The 25,762-nt window shown below is 36.4% G+C and overlaps 1 protein-coding gene across 1 annotated transcript; it reads left to right on the top strand.

Annotated features, from left to right (window-relative positions):
- TARS1 (threonyl-tRNA synthetase 1) lies at positions 1-25,762 on the top strand. Its single transcript, XM_077896307.1, has 19 exons — positions 1-175; positions 4,678-4,758; positions 6,751-6,941; positions 10,053-10,176; positions 11,719-11,840; positions 12,529-12,646; positions 12,905-12,969; positions 13,058-13,136; positions 14,077-14,223; positions 15,535-15,633; positions 16,911-17,077; positions 18,004-18,166; positions 18,262-18,399; positions 19,257-19,334; positions 19,492-19,592; positions 19,711-19,815; positions 21,336-21,408; positions 24,103-24,217; positions 25,224-25,762. The coding sequence occupies exons 1-19, from the start codon at positions 119-121 to the stop codon at positions 25,370-25,372; spliced, it is 2,172 nt and encodes a 723-aa protein (XP_077752433.1). The 5' UTR covers positions 1-118; the 3' UTR covers positions 25,373-25,762.

Here is a 25,762-nt window from a genome sequence, read left to right as displayed (position 1 = left end):
GGGCCACGTGGCGCAAGCGCAGTGTTCCCGGAGCCTCCGCTTGGCTGTGAGCGGCCTCGGCTCTCCTCTCGTCCAGGGCGTCGCTTCGGGGTTCCGTGTTCCGGTTCGTGGTGTGTTGATGTCCCAGGAGAAGGACAGGAGCCCTGCAGGGGAGATGGGGGTCGAGGAGAAGCCGGTGAGCGAACTGAGAGGAGCCCGGAGGCCCGCTGGGGCTCTGCTCCGTGTCCGTGGTGCCCGGCTAGGCGGGAAGGAGGAAGCGGCCCGGGCGTGGGGGGCTGAGGGACCCCAGGGGGACTCCAGGGGGACCCCAGGGGGACCGTGGAGCTCCTGGGCGAGTCAGAGCCTCTTTGGGGGGAACGATCGTCCATTTATAAAGTGGGGCAGGACCTTGCAGGTCCGTGTCTAGGTCCATCCCCTTTTTGCAGATGAAGAAACTGAGACCCTGAGTGACAGACTAGCTTGCAGCCGGACGCCTAATTAGAAGCCGAGACAGAATTGGAATCTAGGACTCGGGATTCCCAGCGTAATGTTTTTGATTCCACCTTAGGCGAGAAGAACATTGCAAGACCTCATTTAATCCTAAAGCCCTGTAGGGATGGATAAAGGGCTTCAGTTTAAGGAAGGGAAAACCGAGTCCTTGAGATCTGACCCAACTTAACCCACGTTTGGGTGGTTTATAATAAGCGGTGGCGGCCGGGTGACCCCAGGTGACAAACCTTAGGGAGATTACACGCTTCCCTTCCTGGTGCTGTAGATGTGCCTTATCACATTCACACATGCTGATCCTTGCATCTTTGAGCTTTCCCTTTGGTGTCCTCCATCCCTTAGGAACAACCCCCAGGTCACTGTCACACCCACCAGGATGACTTAAAAAAAAAAAAATTATGATCAACAAACATCATGTATTCATTCTGCTGGAAGATGAAGCTGGGAAGGTGAAAAGGACCTAGTGGCTGACATAGAGGGCTTCACAGCCCTGGTGTATGAGGCAGGAAAACAGTCATTGTGCAGCGTGATCGGCTCGGATTACTGAAAAGAGGGAGCGCCGAACTCTGCTTGGGAAGGGCTCGTTTGAGTTCATTTGGAAATTATAGGAGTCTAAGTTCACCAGGTAAACCAGGCAGGGCAGTGCTCCCCAGGTAAAGGTAGCAAGGGCCGTGAAAAGGCACACCCAGAAGTGCCTGTGAGGTTGCTTGCAAGGGATGAGCCCGAACGGGGAGTTACAGCTCTCAGAAGGACTTGAGATACTTGAAATTGTATTCTACAGGTGAAAGTTTTTAAGCAGGGAAATGTTCGATGTGGATTGTAGTTTTAAAGATTCTGGGGACACCTGGGTGGCTCAGCGGTCAAGCATCTGCCTTCGGGTCAGGATGTGATCCCAGGTCCAGGGATCGAGTCCCACATCAGGTTCCTGCATGGAGCCTGCTTCTCCCTCTGCCTCTCTCTGTCTCTCATGAATAAATAAATAAAATCTTTAAAAAAAATAAATAAGGATCATTCTGGCATGGGATGGAAGGTGTGTTGGAAAGAGGTGAGGCCACAAGCAGAGGAGGCTGTTGCAGCAGTCCAAGTGAGAAGTGGCGATGTCTTAGGCTAAAGAGCCTCAGCCCTAACTCTGAAAGGATAAGTCACATAGAAGCTACAATTTTCTTATCAGTAAAATGAAGATGTCCTCTAAGTCAGGAATAGAGTGGGGGAAAATGCAAATGTGCACATTGTAAACTGTATAAATCAAATTTAAGGGCATAGTTTTCCCCGTTTATATTTTTTCACTTAAAAATGATATCTTTAGTGTTTTGTAACTTGTTTACTTTTTTTTTTTTGCTTAATAGTCTGTATTCAACAATTTTCCATGTCCACAAATATGTTATGCCATTCTTAACTGGAGGTGATGTAAAGCTATCAAATCAATACATAATTTCTCCTTTCTGTAACAGTAATTATACAATACCTCATATTATGCACTACATGCATTAATTCAACTTTTTCAATCCTTACAATTGAACTAGGTTCTGTTATTGTCCTCATTATACAGATGAAGAAATAGGCAAAGAGCAAGTAGCTTGCTCAAACCCAATTTTCTGTAACCAATACTCATAGCTCCAGTGCTGTCCTGCGTCCTGTCACCTGCGTGGAAATGAGTCCGGGACAGATAACTCCATCAAACTACATGACTTCCAGGACATACCTCTCACAGCTGTGCCAGTCTCTGGGGTTGAATTTAATTAAACTACACTGTAGGTACTTTCGGTACTTTCCCTTCAACTCCTAAATATCGCAAGGAAGATAATTCTGTAGCTTCCCTTCACAATCCCAACTGTGTTCTAACTTTTGGATTGAAATTTTAGGGCGCTTTTACGTAAATGTATAATGCATAAACTCACATTTTTGTTCTGTTTTAATTGGAAATAGAGAACAGTCGCCCAACGTTTTCCTAATTGTTGTAGTAAAGACGGAATGGACCTCAGGGTTCTAGAGAAACCTGTTTTAATGTCGTGGCTCTACTCCTTACTAGCTGTATACAAATAAGCAAAATATATTACCTTCTTTGGGCCTGTATTCTCATTTGTAAAAAAAAAAAAAGTATTTAGAACACAAAATCTTTCTGTTAATTTTCTCCCTTTTCCTCTATCCCTGTTGGTTTGGCAAATACTCATATATGACCAAAACCAAAAATATATAATCAGAAAAACAAGTATCATTCTTTTTCCAGTTAAACGTGCACAAAAAAAATAAATAAACCTGCATACACCTGCAATTTTATCCCTCCTCTTACCAGGGATAATTGACTAGTTACATTATTTTTATAATAGAGCATTGGCATATAGAGGATCTTGTAACCCTATAACTTTATTGTTTAGTATAGGCTTTAGTTATGTTCATTATTTATCTATTGGCTATAAATGAACCTGAAAAGTTTATGAAATCCAGAATCCCGGAGTGGGAGAAGTTTTAGTTCAGCTTGAAATTAGAAGTCATATATTTTTAATTTAGTTTATTTTAAAAATTAATATAAGTATTACTTTTCAAAATGCCCAATGGCTATATGGGTAAATAAATAATGGAATATTATTTGGCAATAAAAAATAGTGAAGTACTAATGTATGTAACATGAATGATCTTGAAATCATGCTAAGTGAAAGAAACCAGTCACAAAAGACCATATACTGCATGCCTCTCTTTAAATGAAGTGCCCAGAATAGGCAAATACGTAGAAACAAAGTAGATTGCTGATTTCCAGGTCCTAGGGAAAAGGGAAAATGGAGCCACTGCTAATGGGTACAGAGTTTCCTGTTGAGGTGATGAAAGTGTTCTAAGATTGACCTTGGTGATGGCTTAATGAATACATTAAAAACCATTGATTTATATACTTGATACGGGTGAATTGTATTCTGTAGGAAAAGATCTCAATAAAACTGAAAGAAATCAAAGACCACAAACGTATAGGAGACTATAATAAAGTCCCCCCCTTGTTCCCAGTTCTACCCTCAAAACTCCTTCACTGCTGATGATAACTTCCCTCCTTAGAGCGTACCACTGTCAGCACCTGGATGGGTATCATTCCCGTGACTTAATGTGTGAACCTAGAAAAATTATCTAGGTTTTTCCAGTTTAATTGTGTGTGTAAGATGGAAATGATAATAATGTCAATCTCACAGGGCTGTCGAGAACCAGATGTGATTGATTGTGGGGAAGCTTTGTAAGTTGTAAAACTTTTGTAGTGCAGTTTGCTTTAGGATGAATCTGTCAGAGCAGGGAAGTAAGGAATTAATTTCTGCAAAGATATCCTCACAGTGTCCCATAATGCATTTCAGGGTTTCTTGACCTTGTGGACTGGATAATTCTTTGTTTGGGGAGGCTGACCTGTGCACTGTGGGATGTTTAATAATCTCCCCCATCTCTACCCACTATATGCCAGTTGCTGTACTCCCCAGTTGTGACAATCAATGTTAGCTGATATTGCCAGGTACCCGCTAGGGGGCAAAATTTCTTCCGGTTGACAACCACCAGTATAGGCCAACTATACTGGTTGCCTTTTTGCACAGGACTTAGTACTTTAAAACTTTCTATGGCTTCATGTACTAATAAGTAAAGTCTACATTCCTTATGGTAACCCCATAGCCTTAGATGCTTGGTTGTCTGAGCCCTGGTTAGTCTTAACTGACATTTCAGTCTGTTTTAGTCAGCCTGGTTTTATCATTCTCTCTCATTTTTTTCTCATTCTCAATATTTTTTAACAGTTTACCTCTCCATTCTCAAAATCCAGCCTGTTGAAATTGTCATCTTTTAAAGTCAGTTGTCCTAACTTATTTGACATCTAATCATAGTGCTGCAGCTGTGTTCTTTCTTCCTCTGGGAGCTTCTCACATATGTATGCCTCAGTTTCCCTGGAGAAATTAAATCTGCACACTGTAGGGGTTGGGTCTTATGTTTGCTTCTTTCTAAGGTCTAACAAGTGAAATTCAAGGACTGGAACATTATCAAGAAACTCCTGTCTTATTTTTTAAGATTTGTCTTTATTGCAGCGGTGAAAAGTTTTAGCCTTTCAAAATCAGATTTACCCCCCTTTTTGAAATACATGCTAAAATAATATCCTCAGAACTTTCCTGGGTGCAGCACGAAGGAGTGTCTAATTAGAGTAAAATATAAAATCTTATTTCTCCTTTGCTTATGTAGGTTGGTGCTGGGGAGGAAAAGCGAAAGGAAGGAGGCAAGAAGAAGAACAAGGAAGGATCTGGAGATGGAGGTCGAGCAGAGGTGAATGTTTTAGAGCCCTGTTACCAAAGATTGACAGGTGGCACGAACTGTCTCAGACTTACTCTGCGTAAGATTGTAATGGTTTACATGGTACAAGGTGGAACATTCAGGGAGAAGAATTAGGAAAGTCTTAGGGGGAAAAAAGATCTGCAGCTATTTATTATTAGAAAAGGAAAACAACATTGAAGTATGATTGCAAAATAATCTGGAGTTAGATACGAAAATCAGAGAAAAAGTGTTGGAAGGAAGGGATTGGTAATTAGTTGCAAGATTAGATGCCAGCTGTCCGATCATTTGATTCAGGGAGATATTAGGTGGTAGAGACTTGATGTTTAAGTTTACATTGAATGCACCAGAAACTAAAGAAGGCCCAATTCTTTGACCTGTCTCAGTGTTTCCATGAGGACTTGCTACTAGCGTTTGGTTTTGAGCGAGATCTGAGGCCTCTCAGTTGTAAAGAAATGCTTACAGTTCCCCCCAGCTCACACTAAGAGGAGCTGGCATTTCAAAAGTCAGCCCAGAATCAACCTGGTTTCTGGGTAGTCTGCTTTAGGAGGCAGTTAAACTTGTCTTCCCACTTTATTTTTTGAAGTTGAACTGCTGTGAACCAGGCTTCAGTTTTTGCTTTAGTCATTGCATTTTATTAGAGACTCCTTAGAAGACTACCAGGATAGGGAAGCACAAAGGAGCAGACTCTGTAGAAGTGTACTGTAGCACAGTAAACTGGCTTTACAGAGCTGCTCCTGTTAATGCTGCGTTGCTAAATGTGTAGTGCTGTCATTTACTGAAGGAAGGGTCAGTTTGTAGGTGATCAAGAACTACTAAGTGTTGCTTAGAGCCCTACCTAACCATTTCTCTTAGGTTTTGTCCATTATAGTCCACTGTAATTACGGGGGACATTGTTGATTGTGAATTTTAAAATTTGCAGGTAAATAGAAAAATGCACATTTCCTCATGTTTTTCATGCTTTTGGATACAGTGGTACATGTTATTCCGTCACAGCTTCAAAATTAGCCTGCAAAGAGGAAAGAAAAGGTGCAATTAAAGTACCCTTTAAAAAAAAAAAAAGTACCCTTCTGCATAGAGTATTTTAAGTACAAAACATGGTTTTATATGTCTTAAATGATCTGTCTGGAAAATTTGCAATGAGATGTCCAAGACCTTTCCTCCCTCTCTCTGCTCCCATCGCTTATCTACTTCTCTTACCTCCTTTCTAAGGGCAACGTGCGAGTATTATTCTCTGAATTTGACAAGCACTTGCCTTGAATGGAAGCCCTTAAGTCAAATAAATTGATAGTTGGTTAAGAATTTTAAGTGGATGTGTAGTCTAACTAGCTGCATCAATTGATCATCCCTTGAACAAGATTGAAACAAAATGGTGGGACGCCTGGGGGGCTCAGTGGTTGAGCCTCTGCGTTTTGCCTAAGGTGTGGTCCTAGAGTCCCAGGATCAAGTCCCATATTGGACTTCCTGCATGGAGCCTGCTTCTTCCTCTGCGTGTCTCTGCCTCTCTCTCTCTCTCTCTCTCTCTGTCTTTTACAATCTTAAAAAAAAAAAATTGAAACAAAATGTAAAAGCCATTTTATTTCCAGTATTGTTCATAGTTATGTGTCATTTAGTTAGAAAAGACCTTCAGAGAACATTGTAAAAGGAAAAAAATCACCTTAATGCAAATAGCAAATGGTAATAATAGTTGTCCATTTAAGATATTAATAGCCCACGTGTCTATTGTTACTTATCTTTCTATTTTTTTATTTTTCTATTTTTAAAAAAAGTATTACAGTAAAAATTTTAAGAAGACCACATTTAATTCCTTTTGTAACCTTAATTTAAGACAGGATTAAGCCAGTGCTTAATGATTTGGGCAATCCATTTACCATGTTGAATTAGTAATCATAATTTTTGTATTGTCTGTTTTTATTATTTCTTTACTTTTTCTAAAAGAAAACAAGTATTTACTGATCATTTATTTCTTCATTTGTTGTCTTGCAGTTGAATCCTTGGCCCGAATATATTAACACACGTCTTGAGATGTATAATAAACTAAAAGCAGAACACGATTCTATTCTGGCAGAAAGGGCAGAAAAAGACAGTAAACCAATTAAAGTCACTCTGCCTGATGGTAAACAGGTCAATGCAGAATCCTGGAAAACCACACCATATCAGATTGCTTGTGGAATAAGGTATAAGCTATACCTGTCTTGACCTTCTGTTTGTAACTAAACTTTTTTGGTATTGTCAAGTTTTATCTTCATGATATTTTTATGTTACTGTTTGTGTTTTTAATGTTTATATTATTTGGGATTTAAGATAATCAAAATGATGTGGAGCTTATACTCAAGATTCAAAATTAATTTCTTAGTCCACTGTGGTCTTAATCTTACAAAGGATCTTATATTATTAGCTCTTCTATTTTGATCATAAATACCGCAAAACCAGGTAGACCGTGTGTTTTACCTATTTTTACTTGGCTATTTTGATGTTAAAAATGAAGGTAGAAATATCACATGGGAAAGTTAAAAAGCTAATATATGACACATGAAAATAATGTACTATTTTTATAAATCCAAAGAATGACCATGTCTGATCTTAAAACTTGTATTGGGTTGGGAAGAAATAACTGAGAATTAGATGCATATTTTGAGGTAGAGTCATCTGATATGATTGGAATCAATAGTTGTTTATAGGAAATGATAAAGATGGGGAAGCATAAATTGATGCACATATCTAATACCAGATGTTGGCAAACTGTGGGTCATAGCCTAGTTTTGTATAGCCCAAGACTAAGCATGGCTCTTAAATGATTTGAAAAAAATAAGAAAACTAAGGTGTGACAGGGATCATTTGTGACCCAGTCTGAAATATTAAGCCCCTTACAGAAAAAAGTTGCCAACTTCTGTCTTAAATATTTCAAGACTTCTGTCTTAAATATGTAAAAATAGATATATTCATTATATCCTTCACCATATATATATATGTAATTATTTCTATTCATTTTTCATTATTTCATTCTATGTTGAATTGAACCACCTGCAATCACCATGTGATTGTCAAAAGTGGTTGATTATCATCAGTTTCATGTTGTTGAACATAAGACCTAAAGAACAAGTACATAAAAAGGTTTGGGAACCAACCTGGCTGATTAGCAGTAAGCCCACTCTGCAGCTGGTGAGTGTAGAAGCAGTTGGCTAATGAGCCGTGAATCTTTTTTTTTTTTTTTTTTTTGAGCCGTGAATCTTTATTATGCCATGACACTGGTTAGTATTTTTACAAAGAAAATAAAATGTTTCAGTTAATTTGAGCATATTTTCTACCTAAAGTACTCCCACCTTACTTTAAAGGAAGTAAGAAGAAAATTGTAATATCAAGCATTTTTCCTTGTGAGGTTATAAATAACTGGATAGACCTCTAAATAGAAGTTCAGCCTTTCATTTTAGAGGTAACTTTGAAGGGTATTTTGATTAAGATATCCTTCCATTGTTACACGCTGAGATTGTAGCTGTATTGGTATTGAAATTCAGGCTCCTCTTAGTTCAGAACTTCTTTTCTACATTCTTCAGTATTGTCCTCCAGATTACATTATAATTTATTAAATAACCAATTAGAAAATATTTTTTTTGAAAACTGCAAAATTTTGCATAAGGCATTGATCTCCAAGTGGGGTTGCTTATGACATTTTTACAAAAGTCCCATAATAAGTTCTTGCTGTTGGGTAAAGAATTATAGCATGAGTAACAAACCGTTGAAAGGTTTGGATGATGAGTTGTGACTATAAAAGGGAAGGAAAAAGAAGGCGTGCTCCATTTGCTTCAAAAGGTTTTTCTTTGAAGTTTTGTCTTAAATCTGAAAGTTTAGATTACTTTATCCCTTCTTTAGAAAATTCAAGTGATCTAATGTGGTCTGTGTATCTGCACATTCTGTAGATAATACAGTAATATCTACATTTTCAAAGGAACTCTGCTTTTAGTGTCTTAAGGCACCATTTTGGACCCTGAGGTAAAAGCTGTTTTCTTCCCAAAGAATATAGAGAACATTAGTTACCTTTTGGTCAATTCTTTAATTTTTTTAAAACTTTACACCAATATGGTAAAATATATTTCTCCCTGCCAAATCGAAATGTGTATTTTTTTCCATTGTATTGGCTTTATATGACTGTTTCAGAAGGAAAGAAAACAATGGATGTAATCTGTGGGAAGTTCAGTGAATTTAAAAATGAGATAAGAATTTATGGTTTGTCTTCTGATAGTTCTGTCCTGATCCTCAAGTAGGGGAGGTTGTATATACTTGGTTGTACTTAGTGTAAGTAAGGGAACCACCCAACACTGCATGTTTAGTTAGCTGAAACCTTCTGGTGGTAGATTTATTTAGTATAAAGACTGTAAACTTTCCCTTCATAGTGTAGAGTGTTGTCCGCTTTGGTTGAGTGGGTAGGCTATTATAGACTGTCACTTCTCTAGCTACACATTTAGACCTGTAATCTAATTAATCTTACTCAGTTCTCTAGCTACACAGCTTCCAGAACTTTTCAGCTCCCATCTCCCCTGTCTGCAGTGCCATCTCCTCTCCTTTTCTCCCTTTCCAGGTCTTCTGATCCTTCAGCCCCTCATTACTTTATCCTCAAAGCCTGACCAGACTAATCTGACTTTGCTTGCTTTGCAGTCCTCAGAATTCCTGTGGCTCTTACACTTGGTGTGGTCTGGTAGTGTGGTCTTAATCATTTGGTGATAGTTCATACTGTATACTCTGTGCTGTGTGTGTAGATGACTTTTAAAATCCATATTATAAACAAGCTTTATTGAATAATCCTTTGTTTTACCTATATGCTTGTTATAAATCATACCATTTTGGTCATTTACAGAATTTATTACCTCAGAGAAAAGATCCATTACAGATTTCAAGTAGGAGGAAGGGCAAAGGAGTTACTCAGTGCCCCTTCTTTTTCTTTTTTGGAGTCTAGTTTGGCTTTGTGGAAAATGTTTTTTGGAGAAATGAAAAGATTAATCAAACCGCTGAAAATTGTTTATCACAATTGTGTCTGCTTAAATAAGGCATTAAATGTGAAATAATAGTATTCTGGATTTTGGGGATCCTCTACTTGGTGCATACTGGGGGTTTGTTGGTTTTTCCATTTTTATTTCAGAAATCTATAATATATATATGTAATATATGTAGTATTGAGATAGAATAAATATAGTGTTTATTTTCCTATTGTTCTCAGATTAAGTGTTGTACTATAGAAGATTCTCTTTTACATTCTTTTGTTTAAATATATGCTTGTGTGTATATTTTTTAAGTCAAGGCCTAGCTGACAACACGGTTATTGCTAAAGTGAATCAAGTTGTTTGGGACCTAGACCGTCCTCTGGAGGAAGATTGTACCTTGGAGCTTCTCAAATTTGAGGATGAGGAAGCTCAAGCTGTAAGTTTTTATTCAGTAGTCCCTGAATTTCAAGATAAAGGTTCACGTTTTCAGTTTGTTTCTGCTCCCACTGTTAGTGGGTATAGAGTTTATTGGTGTCTCATTGTCATTTCATTTTTCATTTTAGGGAGCAGCATAAGAGAGCTTGCCTTGTGTATTTAAGAAGTGAACTTGACTAAATTTATTTTCATTACTGGATATTTCAGAGATAAAAAATTTCTGGGATTTTTATTAAACTTTTATTAAAAATTGGTAAAGCAAGTAAACATTGATTCTCTACCCTGTCAGTCAATACTTAAGCAAGATCTGTAGATTTTACAAATAAAATGGAACATTTATTTAAACTACTCTCCTTATTAGACAATTAATTTCCCTATTTCCCTCATCTTAAAATGCAAATCTGCTGAAAACACTATGAAAGTCAGCCTGCATTTGATGTCAGGGTTTTCTTCTAATTTCTCCATGAAAGTATACCGTATAAAGAGAAATAAAATCTTTTGTTTTATTATCGTAGTTTACTATGTGTATCACTGGTTTTCAAATGTATTCTACATTCCTTAAGTTTTAATGAAAACTTTAAAAATCCGTTTAATACCTTACAGATTTTAAAAATATAACTTTGGATATATTCTGACTCATCTGACCACCTTAAAAACCAAGTATAGATGACCCCTGAATGATATGGGTTTGAACTGTGCAAGTCTACAAATATATGGATTTTTTTTCTATGAATAAATATCTATAAGTATTTTTTATAAAGTAGATATATTTCTCATATGATTTTCTTTTTTTTCCATTTTTCCCCCCCCCATATGATTTTCTTAATTTTTTTTTCTAGCCTACTTTATTGTAAGAATACAGTATATAGTATACAAAACGTATGTCAATTGACTATGTTATCGATAAGGCTTCTGGTCAACAGTAGGCTATTAATAGTTGGGTCTTTAGAGAATCATTAAGTTACACTAAGATTTTTGACTGCACAGGTCAGCATCAGTAATCCCTGCCATTGTTCAAGGGTCAGCTGTACTGCCATGAGATTTCAGTGTCCATATGTTTGTTCTTATGTTTTATAAATGAATTGTGGGACAAGTTACAGCAACTTAGTTTGAGGCTGATAAAGAAAAAGAGAATGTAATTCTTCAGTAATGTTCCATGGCTCCGTAGTGGCCACAGCAGAGCACATGGGATGTGGGATATATAGGCACATTGTCTCAAAAGATTCTAGCTCATTACAGTCACTAAGTTACATTGTGAGTGGCAGTTGTTTTCAGGGTACAGAATCTATCCCCTTTAATTAATGATGCTTATTTGAATTTAATTAGTTTGAAAACAAACCAGATGATCTCTAAAGTACATAAACAACTTAGTGGTTAAAACTTAAATTATTTTGGCTCTGCATAGAATCACACCGAAGTTTATATATTTATAAATTTAGACTTTTCATGTCTTGGGCTTATTTATAGTAAATTTTATGTATCTTTTTCAAGATAGCCATATTAATTTATAGCATATATGCTGAGACCATCCCATTTTTTTCAGGTATATTGGCATTCAAGTGCTCACATAATGGGTGAAGCTATGGAAAGAGTCTATGGTGGATGTTTGTGTTATGGTCCACCAATAGAAAATGGATTCTATTATGACATGTACCTTGAAGAAGGGTGAGTTATATAACTGAATAAAGGAAAATAAATTGTGAATTATTAAGAGTCCATTATTTTTAAAGAGTTCTCAATAAGGAAAGAATATCAAATTTATTGCTTAAGAGTCACCAAGTATTTCCACTATCAAAAGTTGAAGTGTTGTAGTAACTTATGAAGTGCTGGTAACTTATGAGAGCTCTGTTGTAGATTGATGGAGGTAGAGCCCTAAGATAATGTCAGGAAGTAAAATGAAGCCAATCATAGAGGTGGAGGGATGGTTCACCAGTGTCTATAATGACCAAAATAGAAGTCACTGAAAATATAAAATATGAAAATAATAATATCTAGTTTAAAATTTGAATATATGGGACCCTTGGTGGCTCAGCGGTTGAGCGTCTGATCATGCCCTTCAGCCCAGACAGGGCATGAACCTGAAGTCCCGGGATCGAGTCCTTCATTGGGCTCCCTGCATGGAACCTGTTTCTCCCTCTGCCTGTATTTCTGCCTCTCTCTCTCTCTGTATCTCTCATGAATAAATAAAATCTTTAAAAATAAAAAATAAAAAAATAAAATTTGAACATATGATTCAAGGGACTATTTCTTTATATTAAAACTTTTCATTTTTTTTTTAAAGAAATAGTCCTCCAAGCTACTATGGGAGTAGAATAGAGTAGAAGGAGATTAATTTTACTTCCTTTTCCTTCAGGGGTGTGTCCAGTAATGATTTTTCTTCTTTGGAAGCTTTATGTAAAAAAATCATTAAGGAAAAACAGGCTTTTGAAAGACTGGAAGTAAAGAAAGAAACCTTACTAGAAATGTTTAAGGTAAGTTAAGTTAATGGTCTCCACTTCTGTAATGTTATCACTCTGTAATGTTACTTGAAGTTGTCAGGGGTTTTAGTGAATTAATTTGAAGCCTGTTCTTTTCTTTAGAAAAATGTAACTGTTTTTGAAACATGAGGTATTGACATATTTATTTTCCTACAATGTTTCGATAAGATATATTTTGAGTCATTTTAGCTTTAATATTTAAAGATAGAAGTTAAAGGAAGGTTTTTTAAAAATAATTTTTCATATTTTTAGTACAATAAGTTCAAATGCCGGATACTGAATGAAAAAGTTAATACTCCAACTACCACAGTCTATAGGTGAGCATGTCAAATCTCATTAAATGTAACTAGCTGCTGTATATGTCGTTTTAAGTCTTTGTTAAAATTGCTTTCATTTTATCTCTAGGTGTGGCCCCTTGATAGATCTCTGTCGGGGTCCTCATGTCAGACACACTGGCAAAATTAAGACTTTGAAAATACACAAAGTAAGCAATGTAACTTTAAAAACTATATGAATGTATATATCTAGTATAGGTATATGTTTAAACTTCCTCTTAGTTTCTCTTTCTGCCTATTTTTCTGTTGCAAGTGTAAAGATGGATTGACTGCTTCCTGGCCCTAGTCTTTTTTAGCTGAAAATCAGAAGCAGTGACTTGACTTACCATTCATCACCAGAGCCCATGAAGTGGCTCATGGTGATGGAACTTTAGGGGATTCACAAAAATTACACAGTCATGGTTCTAAGAGCTTTGAAACTTACGATTAGTATGTGCTTTTGCCCTTTGTTTGTCTAAAGTAATAATTACTTTATTTATGCTTTTTAACCAAACTAGTCCTGCTGGGTTTTGCTGGATTTTTATGACTGAACATTCAAATGCACTTTATTTTTTTTTTTTTTTTTTTTAATTTTTATTTATTTATGATAGTCACAGAGAGAGAGAGAGGCAGAGACACAGGCAGAGGGAGAAGCAGGCTCCATGCACCGGGAGCCTGACGTGGGATTCGATCCCGGGTCTCCAGGATCGCGCCCTGGGCCAAAGGCAGGCGCTAAACCACTGCGCCACCCAGGGATCCCTCAAATGCACTTTAAAGTAAAAGAATAAATTGAGTAATTTCAAGATATTTTTTGTTGGTTTAGTTTCCACTTTTACTTAATCTTGTGGGAGATACCCTTGCATCTCATGTTTGTGGAGTTGTGGTTTGGTAGGTATTTTTGAGGGAATTAAATGGCCAGCTTTGTACTCTAGCCCAGCCTCAGAGCAACTGTGAGATGTATAGTAAGTGTGCACTTACATACCATTTTTCTTATCATAAGGACTACTATGAATTTGACTCAGAGGCCACTATAAGAAATAACATCTAATTCAAAATAAGTGAGTTATTAACAAATTTGAATATTGTTTCATGGTTAATCTTTGTTTTCAGAATTCTTCCACATACTGGGAAGGCAAAGCAGATATGGAGACTCTTCAGAGAATTTATGGCATTTCATTCCCAGATCCTAAAATGTTGAAAGAATGGGAGAAATTCCAAGAGGAAGCTAAAAACCGAGATCATAGGAAAATTGGGAGAGTATGTTTAAAGAATAATAATGTTTCTAGGCTGAATTTTATGTTCATTTGCATCTTAGTTGTATTAAGTACTAGGATTTCCTTTTAAAAAGATGAGGTAACTTTCCAGTAGTTATTGTACTGTATGCTATATAACCATAAATCACTTACTGATTAGCTTACTGCTGTCTTACTGTTTACTGTCCACATTATCTTTCTAGGATGTGCTTGGTACCACACTAGTACTCCTTTTAACTACTTATATTAAGAACAAATACTGATTACCTAGTTTTCTATAAAAGAAGCATAGTAGTGTTTTATAGAGCTGGGAGTTATTTTGGAAATTTCCTGGTCTCACTGACTTATTTTAAAGATGTAGAAACTGATTTCCCCTAAAATTAATCTATTTATTGCCCCAGATGACATAGCAAGTCACCAATGGATACTATGGTGTCAGTTTCTTTATCTCGCTACCCTTCAGTGTTTTCTTTTTTTTTTTTTTAAGATTTTATTTATTTATTCATGATAGACATAGAGAGAGAGAGAAGCAGAGACACAGGCAGAGGGAGAAGCAGGCTCCATGCTGGGAGCCTGACGCGGGACTCGATCCCTGTACCCCAGGATCGCGCCCCAGGCCAAAGGCAGGTGCTAAACCGCTGAGCCACCCAGGGATCCCCACCCCTCTGTTTTCTAAGCTGGAGATTAGGTTTTATAAAAATATACCTTTCTAAAATTGAGTTTACTCTGTGCCATCAACTACTCTTGTCTCTTGATGGCTTGAGATAAATTCCAGTGGTAAGGAAGCATCAACAGTTGGTGGGGCCCCTCTGTGAGGACTCTGGGCTTTTGTGGGGTAGTGGTAGGCAAGAAAGTAAGAAGGGCATGCTTTTTGCCAAGACCCAAAGTCAGGCAATTTCATCTACATCTTCTCTTCCATTATCATTGTTATTTTCCTGGTCTCTGCTGCTCCTACTTTAAAAAAAGAAAAAAATAATACTCATATCTCAGATCTTTGAGGAATTAAATCTACTATGACAGCTCCTACTGTGGATAGTTGAAAAGAACTAAGACCGCTGCTCCAGGTCATTCTTGGGTAAACTTGATTGGATTCAGGAATGTAACAGTCAGAGAACATACTTGTGCAAAGTTGTAAATCCACTGCAATTCTATGCTATTGAATTGTACACCAGAAATGTTGACAGTATTTTCTTTGATTCAGGAATGACACATTAAAATATGAGCTATTACAGTAGTATTCTGAACTCAGGAACACTGAAGTTTATGTTGATACTACATGCATATATAAACATTCTTTTGCTTTTCTTTTACTTAGGACCAAGAACTATATTTCTTTCATGAACTCAGCCCTGGAAGTTGCTTTTTCCTGCCAAAGGGAGCATACATTTATAATACACTTATTGAATTCATCAGGGTAAACCATATTCATTATTTTCTTTTGTAAATTTAAGATAGAAGTTGATTATATTAAATAAGTTCCGCCAAAAGGAAAGTTAATCTTGTATTTGAGAGGAAACATTTAAAATAATAAAAATGCAAATGAGAATTTTCATAAAATGTTTAAAAAATTCCTTCCCCCTGGGGCACTTGGGTGGCGCAGTCAGTTAAGCATCTGGACTCTTGATCTTAGCTCAGGTCTTGATAACAGGGTCATGTTTGAACCCTACATTGGGCTCCATGCTGGGCATGGATCCTACTTTAAAAAAAAAATCCTTCCTCTTAATACATGATTTTGTCCTTATACATGGGTACATAATAGAGAAGCTAGTGACCTTGAAGTGGGACCTGCAACCCTTTACATGGGAGCTCTGTACACTCTTTGTATTTTCCTCAAAAAAACAAGTTAGTCTTTACATTGCTTTTTAAATTCTTTATATGAAGTCTTTTAGGCTCAGGTTTGTAAAGAATAATACCGCCACCACCTGCATACTCACCACCTGATTTACCATACATGTATGTTGGGCTATATTTGCTTCAGATTTTTTTTAAAGATTTTATTTATTTATTCATGAGGGACGCAGAGGGAGAAGCAGGCTCCTCACAGGAAGCCTGCTGCGGGACTCAGTCCCAGACCCGAGATCACACCCTGAGCTTAAGGCAGACACCCAGCCACTTAGCCACCCAGCATCCCTGCTTCACATTTTTTTTTATTGAAGTAATACATGTAAAGAAAAAAGTTCCCTTTTAGAACCCCTTTTGATCCATTTCCCTCTTTTTCCTAGCAGAAACTCTTCTTTGAAGTTGGCATAGATTCATGTTATTTTATATCTACCTCATACATATGTGCCCTAAATTTGTGTTTGTGTAGTTCAGATTTACATACATGAAGTCTCATTTTGTATCAGTCTGCCTAATGCAAAAATCATATTTTTAAAATCCTGTTTATTTTCACTTGTTACTTAATTCTATTCTGTAACTACCATACTATGCCGATTCCTTTATTGATAGACACTGATGTACTTTCTAATTTTCTTATATTACTAATTGTACTAGAGTAGCATTGTTTTGATAGGCCTCCTTATGTATAGGTGCAGGAGTTTCTTTGGTGTATACCTCCAAGTGGAATTTCTAGATTATAGCATATGTCCACCTTGAAAACTTCACTACATAGTATAAAATTGCTCTTTAAATTTTATTCCCACCAGAAGTATGAACTTCTATTTCCTACCTGTTATGTTTGTTTTCTCACAGAGTGAGTATAGGAAACGAGGATTCCAGGAGGTGGTCACCCCAAACATCTACAATAGCCGACTCTGGATGACCTCGGGCCACTGGCAACACTATAGCGAGAACATGTTCTCCTTTGAGGTGGAGAAGGAGTTGTTTGCTCTGAAACCCATGAATTGCCCAGGACACTGGTATTCAGCGGCTTTGAGTTTCTATCAAAGTTTCCCATGCTGCAATTTGTCCTGCGTTGCTCTCCCTCCTTTGAAAGAATTTCTATTTAAAACAAATTATGGAATCAGAAGAATATTTAAATGTAATGTTATTGTACTACCATAACATCTTTCATGCCCACTTAGATCCTCAGATATGTAGACATTCAAGAATGGTAGTGGGGTAATAGCAAATGGGCAGAATATAAAGCAGGGAGACTGAATGCGGACATAGCAGTTCTCTAGATGTTTTTTTTTTTTCCTTAAACGTTCTTTTAAAACTTACTGCTAATGAATTGACTTCCTTGGGAGATTTTCCTCACTTTGCAGCTGTTCCACTTTCTATCCTTGAAAGTTAGATGAAGAGAGGCTTCAAGAGAAGACTAGGGAGCTGTGGCCACCACTAGCTCGGTCTGTACAGCTCCTAGCAGCAGGGCCTCGACGGTGAGGGGTGAGAGGAGTCTCCCTGAGGGAGCTGGGTTGTAAGTCAGGGAACCAACTAGGTTTGTTCTTAGTTTTCCCAGATTCTCTAAAGTTGCTGAAGCATCTTCAGACTGACAGAACTGAAGCAGTTTTAGGAGTGACAAGAAAGCACAGTCTTTGGTTTCCAGTATATTAAATGATTAGTATGGAACTAAGATTTTTTTTTTTTTTTATATGAGCACTGAAAGCAGCCTTCAAATTAATGGAAGTATTGAGCACAAGGATTTGACTCCAGACCCATGGGAATCCGTTTTTATTCTCTCTTGGTTGTGTATTGTTGTATTATAATTTATTTATTTCTGCAAGTGCTTACATGAAGTCCAGAATTTGAGAAATGTTGTTTATATGTATAGCCTTTCATAAAGTAGAAAAGCAGTTTTATTCTTGGAAATTAAATATCAGTGGGTTTTCATTTTCTTCTTCAGCCTTATGTTTGATCATCGGCCAAGATCCTGGCGAGAGTTGCCTCTGCGGATAGCCGATTTTGGGGTACTTCATAGGAATGAGTTGTCGGGAGCACTCACGGGACTCACGCGGGTACGAAGATTCCAACAGGATGATGCTCACATATTCTGTGCCATAGAGCAGGTATTATGAGACTCTGGGATAAAATATTTTGAAATAATTGTGAAGAAAGTCCAGGAAAGTTACTGTTGTCTTTTTTTCTTTTTTTTAATTTAAAGATTGAAGATGAAATAAAAGGTTGTTTGGATTTTCTACGTACAGTATATAGCATATTTGGATTTTCTTTTAAACTGAACCTATCTACTCGACCAGAAAAATACCTTGGAGATATTGAAGTATGGAATCAAGCTGAGAAAGTAAGTGGTGTTTTTCAGCATGCTTGAATACTATTGGACTGAAATGAACTTGTTCCAAGAAACACAAACCTCTTTAAATGGCTAAAAGCAAAGAAAATGGAAATGGCTCCTGAGTTTGAGCAAGTTAGTTTATGTATGATTTTATGTTAAGTTATGCTAAATAACTTCGGTCTTCTAGCTGTAACTTATAAAAGGGTAGAATTGGAGAAAGATGGTCCAAAGATAAAAACTTCCAGTCATGAGAACAGATACTAGACATCGAGATGACTGTAGCGAACACTGCTGTGTATACACAGGAAGGTTCATCAGAGAGCAAATCCTGGGGGTTCTCATCACAGGAAGAACATGTTTTTTTTCTCTTCTCTCTTTTTCTTTTTTTTATTTTTTATTTTTATTTTTTAAAAAATATTTTATGTATTTATATGAGAGAGAGAGAGAGAGAAACAGAGACAAAGACACAGGCCGAGAAAGAAGCAGGCTCTGTGCAGGGAGCCTGACGTGGGACTCGATCCTGGGTCTCCAGGATCACACCCTGGGCCAAGGCAGGTGCTAAACCATTGAGCCACCCAGGCTGCCCTCTCTTTTCTTTTTATTGTGTCTGTCTGAGAGGATGGATGTTCGATGAGTCTAAGTAAATGTAAATCAGACCATCGTGCTGTACTTTTTAAACTTACACAGTGCTGTATATCCGTTATGTCTCAGAAAAAGGGATTTGTGTGTGACTGTGTTTAGGTGGACAGAATTCTAATGCAGAGACTAGGGACTCATGAAACTAATCACAGTGTTTTTAGTCTTAGGTTAGGCTGGAACAGAAGTTGCAGATGACGAAAATAAAAATCATTTTGCTTTATCCTTAGCAACTTGAAAACAGTCTGAATGAATTTGGTGAGAAGTGGGAGTTAAATCCTGGAGATGGAGCTTTTTATGGCCCAAAGGTCAGTATAAAGTGTATTTGAATAACATGATTTTTATGTTGGGGTGAAGAAGACCTACTTTAAATTAGAAAGCAAGCAAACAAGCCTGTCCTGTTATAACACTGAGTTAGCTTTAATCTAGGCAGCATCTTAAAATAACTCAGTCTTTACTTCTTAGATTGACATACAGATTAAAGATGCAATTGGTCGGTTCCACCAGTGTGCAACAATCCAGTTGGATTTTCAGTTGCCCATCAGATTTAATCTTACTTTTGTAAGGTGAGTTTCTGCTGTCTGCTCTGGGTATTTTGTTTTTAGAGGAATATAAAGGGATATATATGTGTGTGTGTATATATATGTACACATATCCACATTAAAACATTTTTTTTCTATGTAGCCATGATGGTGATGATAAGAAAAGGCCAGTGATTGTTCATAGAGCCATCTTGGGGTCAGTGGAAAGAATGATTGCTATCCTCACTGAAAACTATGGCGGCAAATGGTAATTTTTGTCATTGTTTTTGTCTGGACAATGTAAATTGACTTGAAGAAATGTCTGCTGTTCAGTTTAGTTTTGTGGTAGAAAAGGAGATGATCTGATTGGTCACTTCTAGTTAATGACAAGTGTTCACTAAGGAATCCTAACTGAAACCGAAATTTTTGCTTTAAGAATAATTATTAGTAATTATTTTTATTTCAGAACTCCATTTGTTTGAATGTTATATAATACTTTCTAATTAGGAGTTAACACTAAGAAGCACATTTGTTGTTGTGGGATTAATGTGGTTTTGATGTTTTTGTCTGAGTGAACAAAAAAAAGTAGGCTTTGGGCTTACCTTGTTGAGTATTGCTGATTATAATAAGCAGGTATTTTGACATCCTTTGGAAGCCAGTTACATTTTTAATTGGAAGTACAGAATCCAAACTGATCAACATTTTTTGTCTTGTTACTACAAGATTATGCTTTTGTTGGCAGGGTATGAGCACATAAGTTCCATTTTATTTTTAAGCTGTTTTGTCTGGGCCCACAATTTGTAAAGGCAACCGAAAGCCACACAAGGTGATAAAACACCTGTTTTGTAGAGTCTGCCGTATTAATTGTATTGATGCAAAAGTTTTGTAAAATGTAAATCTGTTTTATCTTCGTATTGTAGTAATTTCAGTTTTATTTGTAATTTGGTTAGTTTGGACATTAAGGGGAGTTTGTCATACTTGTCAGAGAAATGAACTGGAGAATCTCTCTTCAGTTCTGTTTCAGATCAAATAGGGAAAACATTTTATACATGGTATCTAGAGAATAGGGTGATCCTCAGCAGATTGCTATGTCAAACCTGTGATAGGTGGTTTAAAGCCAGTTCAGGTACAATGTAATAAAACAATTCAAAATAGAGGAGCAAGGAAGAGAAACACTAGTCTAATATCTGCATCAAAGAGAGGATTTGACACATGAAATACTCCAAAGGTGGAATTACAAATGATCAGTTTTTAATAAGTGAAAACAGGAGAACACAGGGCAGTCAGGCTTGCAAGGCTCCAGACATAATCAAATGAGGCGCTGCAGGTGGCAGTCTACCTTTGAGGAAAGAAAAAAAAAAGATGTGAGAACACTCATTTTTATCCAATACTGTCACTAGTTATCATCAGTTACAGTTTGTTGAATCCTGCAAAATGGATCTTGAATACCTGAAGGCATGGTCTGGTCCATGTCCGCCATGAAGAATAATTAGTAACATAATGTTAAACAGTGAATCACTAAATGTAGTTCTTTGTTAACCTCTCTGGCAGCTGGTGCATGGGGTTCTGTTTCCTGATATGTTGACATGCAGGGCATCATCCCTGCCCTCAATGTGCTTTGCCATCTGCCTAGCAAATCAAACCTTAGTTTTCCTGAGTTAAGGTTCCCTTTCTGCTCCAGAATCTGCTCCCTTTAGTCTTTCCTGGATATTGGGGGTGAGGGGAGTTTTTTAAAGTGGCCCTTACATATTTCAGGAAAATATACTGATAATGATATTTCTTTGAAAGGCCCTTCTGGCTGTCTCCTCGCCAGGTAATGGTAGTTCCAGTGGGACCAACGTGTGATGAATATGCCCAAAAGGTAATCCTTAAAAACAACTTTTCTTTCAATTTAGAATCACTCAGCTTTTCAAATCTCCTAAGCTATACGTATCCTTGGTAGATCAAGCTGCCCCTGGTATAGAGAAATGTTACTATTTCTGAATAGATTACATTACCTCTTTCAGACTCTTCTGTTACATGATCAGAAGACATAATTTGGATGGTGTTTTATATACTCTTGTATATTTTAGTGTTTAGTATGAGGAAATTGTGTGAATACCCCAGTATGATATGTAATTTCAGATGCATAATGCAATTTAAGCAGCTCTTTGGAAGAGTAATTTTGCTTCATATTTGTAACGTAAATTTCTTCAATTATTTACAAATTTTTTTTTAGGTTTATGGAATGCCATATGCATATTTTGCCCTACCCATCAAAAAGCTACTAACAGATACGTAAATGGCTATTCATACTTTACACCTTATAGACTAGACCAACAATCTGTTCTGTTGTAGGGACAATTCCCTACTAGGGAATTTCAGATCATTAAAAGTTGTGTTACAATTAAGCATTGTTTCATAATTGCAAGCTAAAAGTAATAAACTGGCTAGTTAAAACACAAATCTAAATACCAGGGAACAATATTGTAACACTAAAACCATGATGGTTCTAGATCATCAGAATAAATTGCAGTAAGGTCTTAACTGTCTTAAAAAATTCATGGACATTAGATCAACTGAAAAGCAAACCATTCAGACATACTATATTTCTGCAATTGCACACAGTAGTTTTGGTTATCGATGATGAAAATCAGTTATGTTCTATAGTTAATTGTTCTTTATCTTTTTTGCATTATGAAAGCTCACATGGTAAGAGAAAAGTCTGTAATTAAATAACTTATTTCTCAACTGGAGACAGTACTGACTTGCCCTCATTCCATCAATGGCAGGGTGGCATTTGGAATTACACAGGGATGGGGATTTTGGTTATATTGCGTGGACACCGGTCGGGGAGCACTTACTGATACTGAATGACCGGAAACCAGAGGTGCTAAATAGCCTGTGATTATCATTCCACTTCCTCAGTTCCAGAGTAGTGTGACTCACGTGCATGTAAGGGCCCATGTTAAGAAACTAAAACACTAGTGCTTTATTCTTTATAATAGGTTATAGGTGAAAGTGCAGTCTTATCTTGGTACTCTTAATAAACTGTGTAAGAACCCTTCTGAAATTTGCATAGTTAAAAATCCCAGTAGAATTGGTTAATGATCACTTCGACGAAACAACCTATTAGTGAAATAAAAATGGTTTATTCAAACCTTTTTGTTCTATTAGTGGTAATTGGTTGTCCGGTAGATGAAAATTTTAATCTAGTTTAATTTAACTTACAATTAATAAAATTTAGTGTTTTTTTGAAAAGGAAAAATATTGAAAACATTGTTTACTATTTAATATACAAAAACATAGATGGTAAAGTGGAACTGGTATCTTTGAGGGGAGAAAAAAAAAGACATGGAATAATCTCTAATGTAGATTGCCAAACTTTAGATTCCTGGAAGTTTATTTCAAGAAATCTCAATTTTATCTGGCTCTTTGATTTAAGAGGATTTCTTTGTAGGCTGCCAGGGTGACTCAGTAGGTTAAGCATCTGACTCTTGATTTTGATTCATGTTGTGATCTCAAGGTTATGAGATCGAGCCCTGCATCTGTTTAAGATTCTCTGTCTCCCTCTACCCCTAAACCGCCCCCACCTCTGCTTGCATGCTCTCTATTAAAAAAAAAAAAAAAAAAACTTTCATTTAATCAAAAAGTATCTGTTCAGAAAGAAAAAAATTCTCTTTTAGTATTTCTTAAACATGATTATTTTCTTTTACTTAAATTACTGTTGTAGAGTTCTATTTTGTTTTTCTTAGAGTTCTTTTAGATCACATAAAGTTACTAAATAAATAAAATATTTAAAAAGTTATTAAATAATTAGTGTTAAAAGATTATTTTATTTTATTTTTTAAAGATTTGATTTATTCATGAGAGACACAGAGAGATAGAGAGGCAGAGACACAGGCAGAGGGAGAAGCAGGCTCCATGCAGTGAGCCTGATTTGGAACTCGATCCCGGGACTCCAGGATCACGATCTGAGCGGAAGTCAGACTCTTAACCGCTGAGCCACCCAGGTGTCCCTAAAAGATAATTTTATGCGGCAGTTTATATTTCATTCTCTAGAAACATAAAAAGCTATTAAGATGCTTTTGGCCTATTGTTGGTGCTATCAACATTTTATTTAAAAACGTTGCACACACAAATGACAGCAATGGCTAAATTCTTGTTACCAATTTGCTGCCTATTTGAGAGATCAGAAACATTACATTCTGTATTCAGCTGGACAGCCATCATTATGTATTAATATGGAGACTGATAAGCAGTTTCCTTGGCAACTATTTAGGGAACTTAAGATATGCTTGCAAAAGGATTTATTTTCTTTTGTAAAGAGGTGATTAAATGTAGCTGATTACCTGAATTCTGATTTTTAAGGATTTTCTGAAACATTTACTTCAAGAGCAAAATACATATCATTTTAAGTTTTGAAAATGAAGTCCCAAGTTGATGTATGTTCAGTATATCTAATAGCATTCTTTTAAAAATATTTGCATGACTACCCAAATCACATGTTAAATAACTTAAGATCAAAATATAGTTCTTATCTTAGATCTGAAGAATTCTGTATCTGTTTAAATAGGTACGGCAACAATTCCATGATGCTAAATTCATGGTGGACATTGATCTGGATCCGGGCTGCACGTTAAATAAGAAGATCAGAAATGCCCAGTTAGCACAATATAACTTCATCCTAGGTAAGAAAGGAAACTTAACAAAGAAAACCTGCCAAACCTTATGAAAACACTGAAATATTAAGACTTAACCTTAAGAAAATTGTGGTTATCAGTTTAGTTCCTCTAATCCAGATTCTTAAATAATAAGTTTGTTCATTTGTTATATCAAAGGGAAATTTTGGTGTGAAAAAGAATAATCTAAAGGCTTGTTTAACAATCTTCTTTCCTTAAAAAAAAACAAAAAACAAAATAAAACTTCTTTCCTTTTATCTCCTATTCCTTTATATTGTAAGTTTTTATTAAGACGGCTGGATTAAGTAAGTACTGTGGTTTGAAGCATTGTAAAGGGATATATTCTTTTAAATGAAAAGATTTTTAAATAGGTCACCCAACTATACATAGTCACCTGAGCATTTTATTTTATTTTTTTCTTAAATAGATTTTTTTTTAGAGTACTTTAAGTTTGTAGCAAAACTGAGGAGAAAGGACAGTTATCTTGTATACCTCTTGCCCAAAATTGACACAGCCTCTTCCACTACCAGCATCCTGCAGCGAATGGGTATACATATCCTTACAGAGTCCACAGATTACATCAGTGTTCACTGTTGGGTTTTGTACATTGTGAGTTTGGACAAATATATAATGACATGTGTCCACCATATGGTTTTGGACAGAATTATTTCACTGCCCCCAAATCCTCTATGCTGCACCGTGGAAAACACTTGCTCTTAACCACAGGCAACTGAATTCTTTTTTTAACTGTCTCCAGAGTTTTGCCTTTTTCGCAATGTCCTATATTGGACAATGTTGGAATCCTACAGTATGTAACCTTTCTCGATTATCTTCTTTTGACTAGTAATGTGCATTTAAGTAAGATTTCTATGTGTCTTTTCATGGCTTGATAGCTCATTTGAACATTTCAGTGAATCAAAAGCTACAATGGTGGCTTTTAGGTCCTAGGATCATTTCTGTTCAAATGTTCAATAAAATCCTTCCACCTAACAAAGCTTTGTGTCTTTTGTTTTAGTTATTGGTGAAAAAGAGAAAGCCAGTGGCACCGTCAATATCCGTACAAGAGATAATAAGGTACATGGAGAGCGCACAATTTTGGAAACCATCGAGCGGCTGCAGCAGCTCAAACAGTCCCGTAGCAAACAGGCAGAAGAAGAATTTTAATGAAGAACCTGACCCAGATCGGCTCAGTGGGAAAAGAAGAAAAATGTTTCCATAATGTTAATTTTATACTCTAGAAAACATCAATTTATACTGAATTTGGACTAGTTGAGCAGTGTCTGCATAGGTGCAGGATCAACCTATTTTGTGACCTAGACAGGTTTTAGCCAATGTGTATTTTAAGGAGGTCATTAAAAGAGACATTAAAATGATTTTATTTGTTATATAAACACTGGATCACTGGAAATAAAACATGAGGAATGCTATAATGTAATGTGGGAGAATATTTTTTATAAATTTAATGCAATTGAAAAATAAAAATTTTCAGATTTGATTAAAGTAAAAGACCAGAATTAGATGATGTAAAAATAATAAAAACTTTAATTCACCTAA

The sequence above is a fragment of the Canis aureus genome, chromosome 4 (assembly GCF_053574225.1).
Source record: "Canis aureus isolate CA01 chromosome 4, VMU_Caureus_v.1.0, whole genome shotgun sequence".
Taxonomy (NCBI): domain Eukaryota; kingdom Metazoa; phylum Chordata; class Mammalia; order Carnivora; family Canidae; genus Canis; species Canis aureus.
Note: the sequence above shows the minus strand (reverse complement) of the source record. Positions and strands in the feature narration are given on the sequence as shown.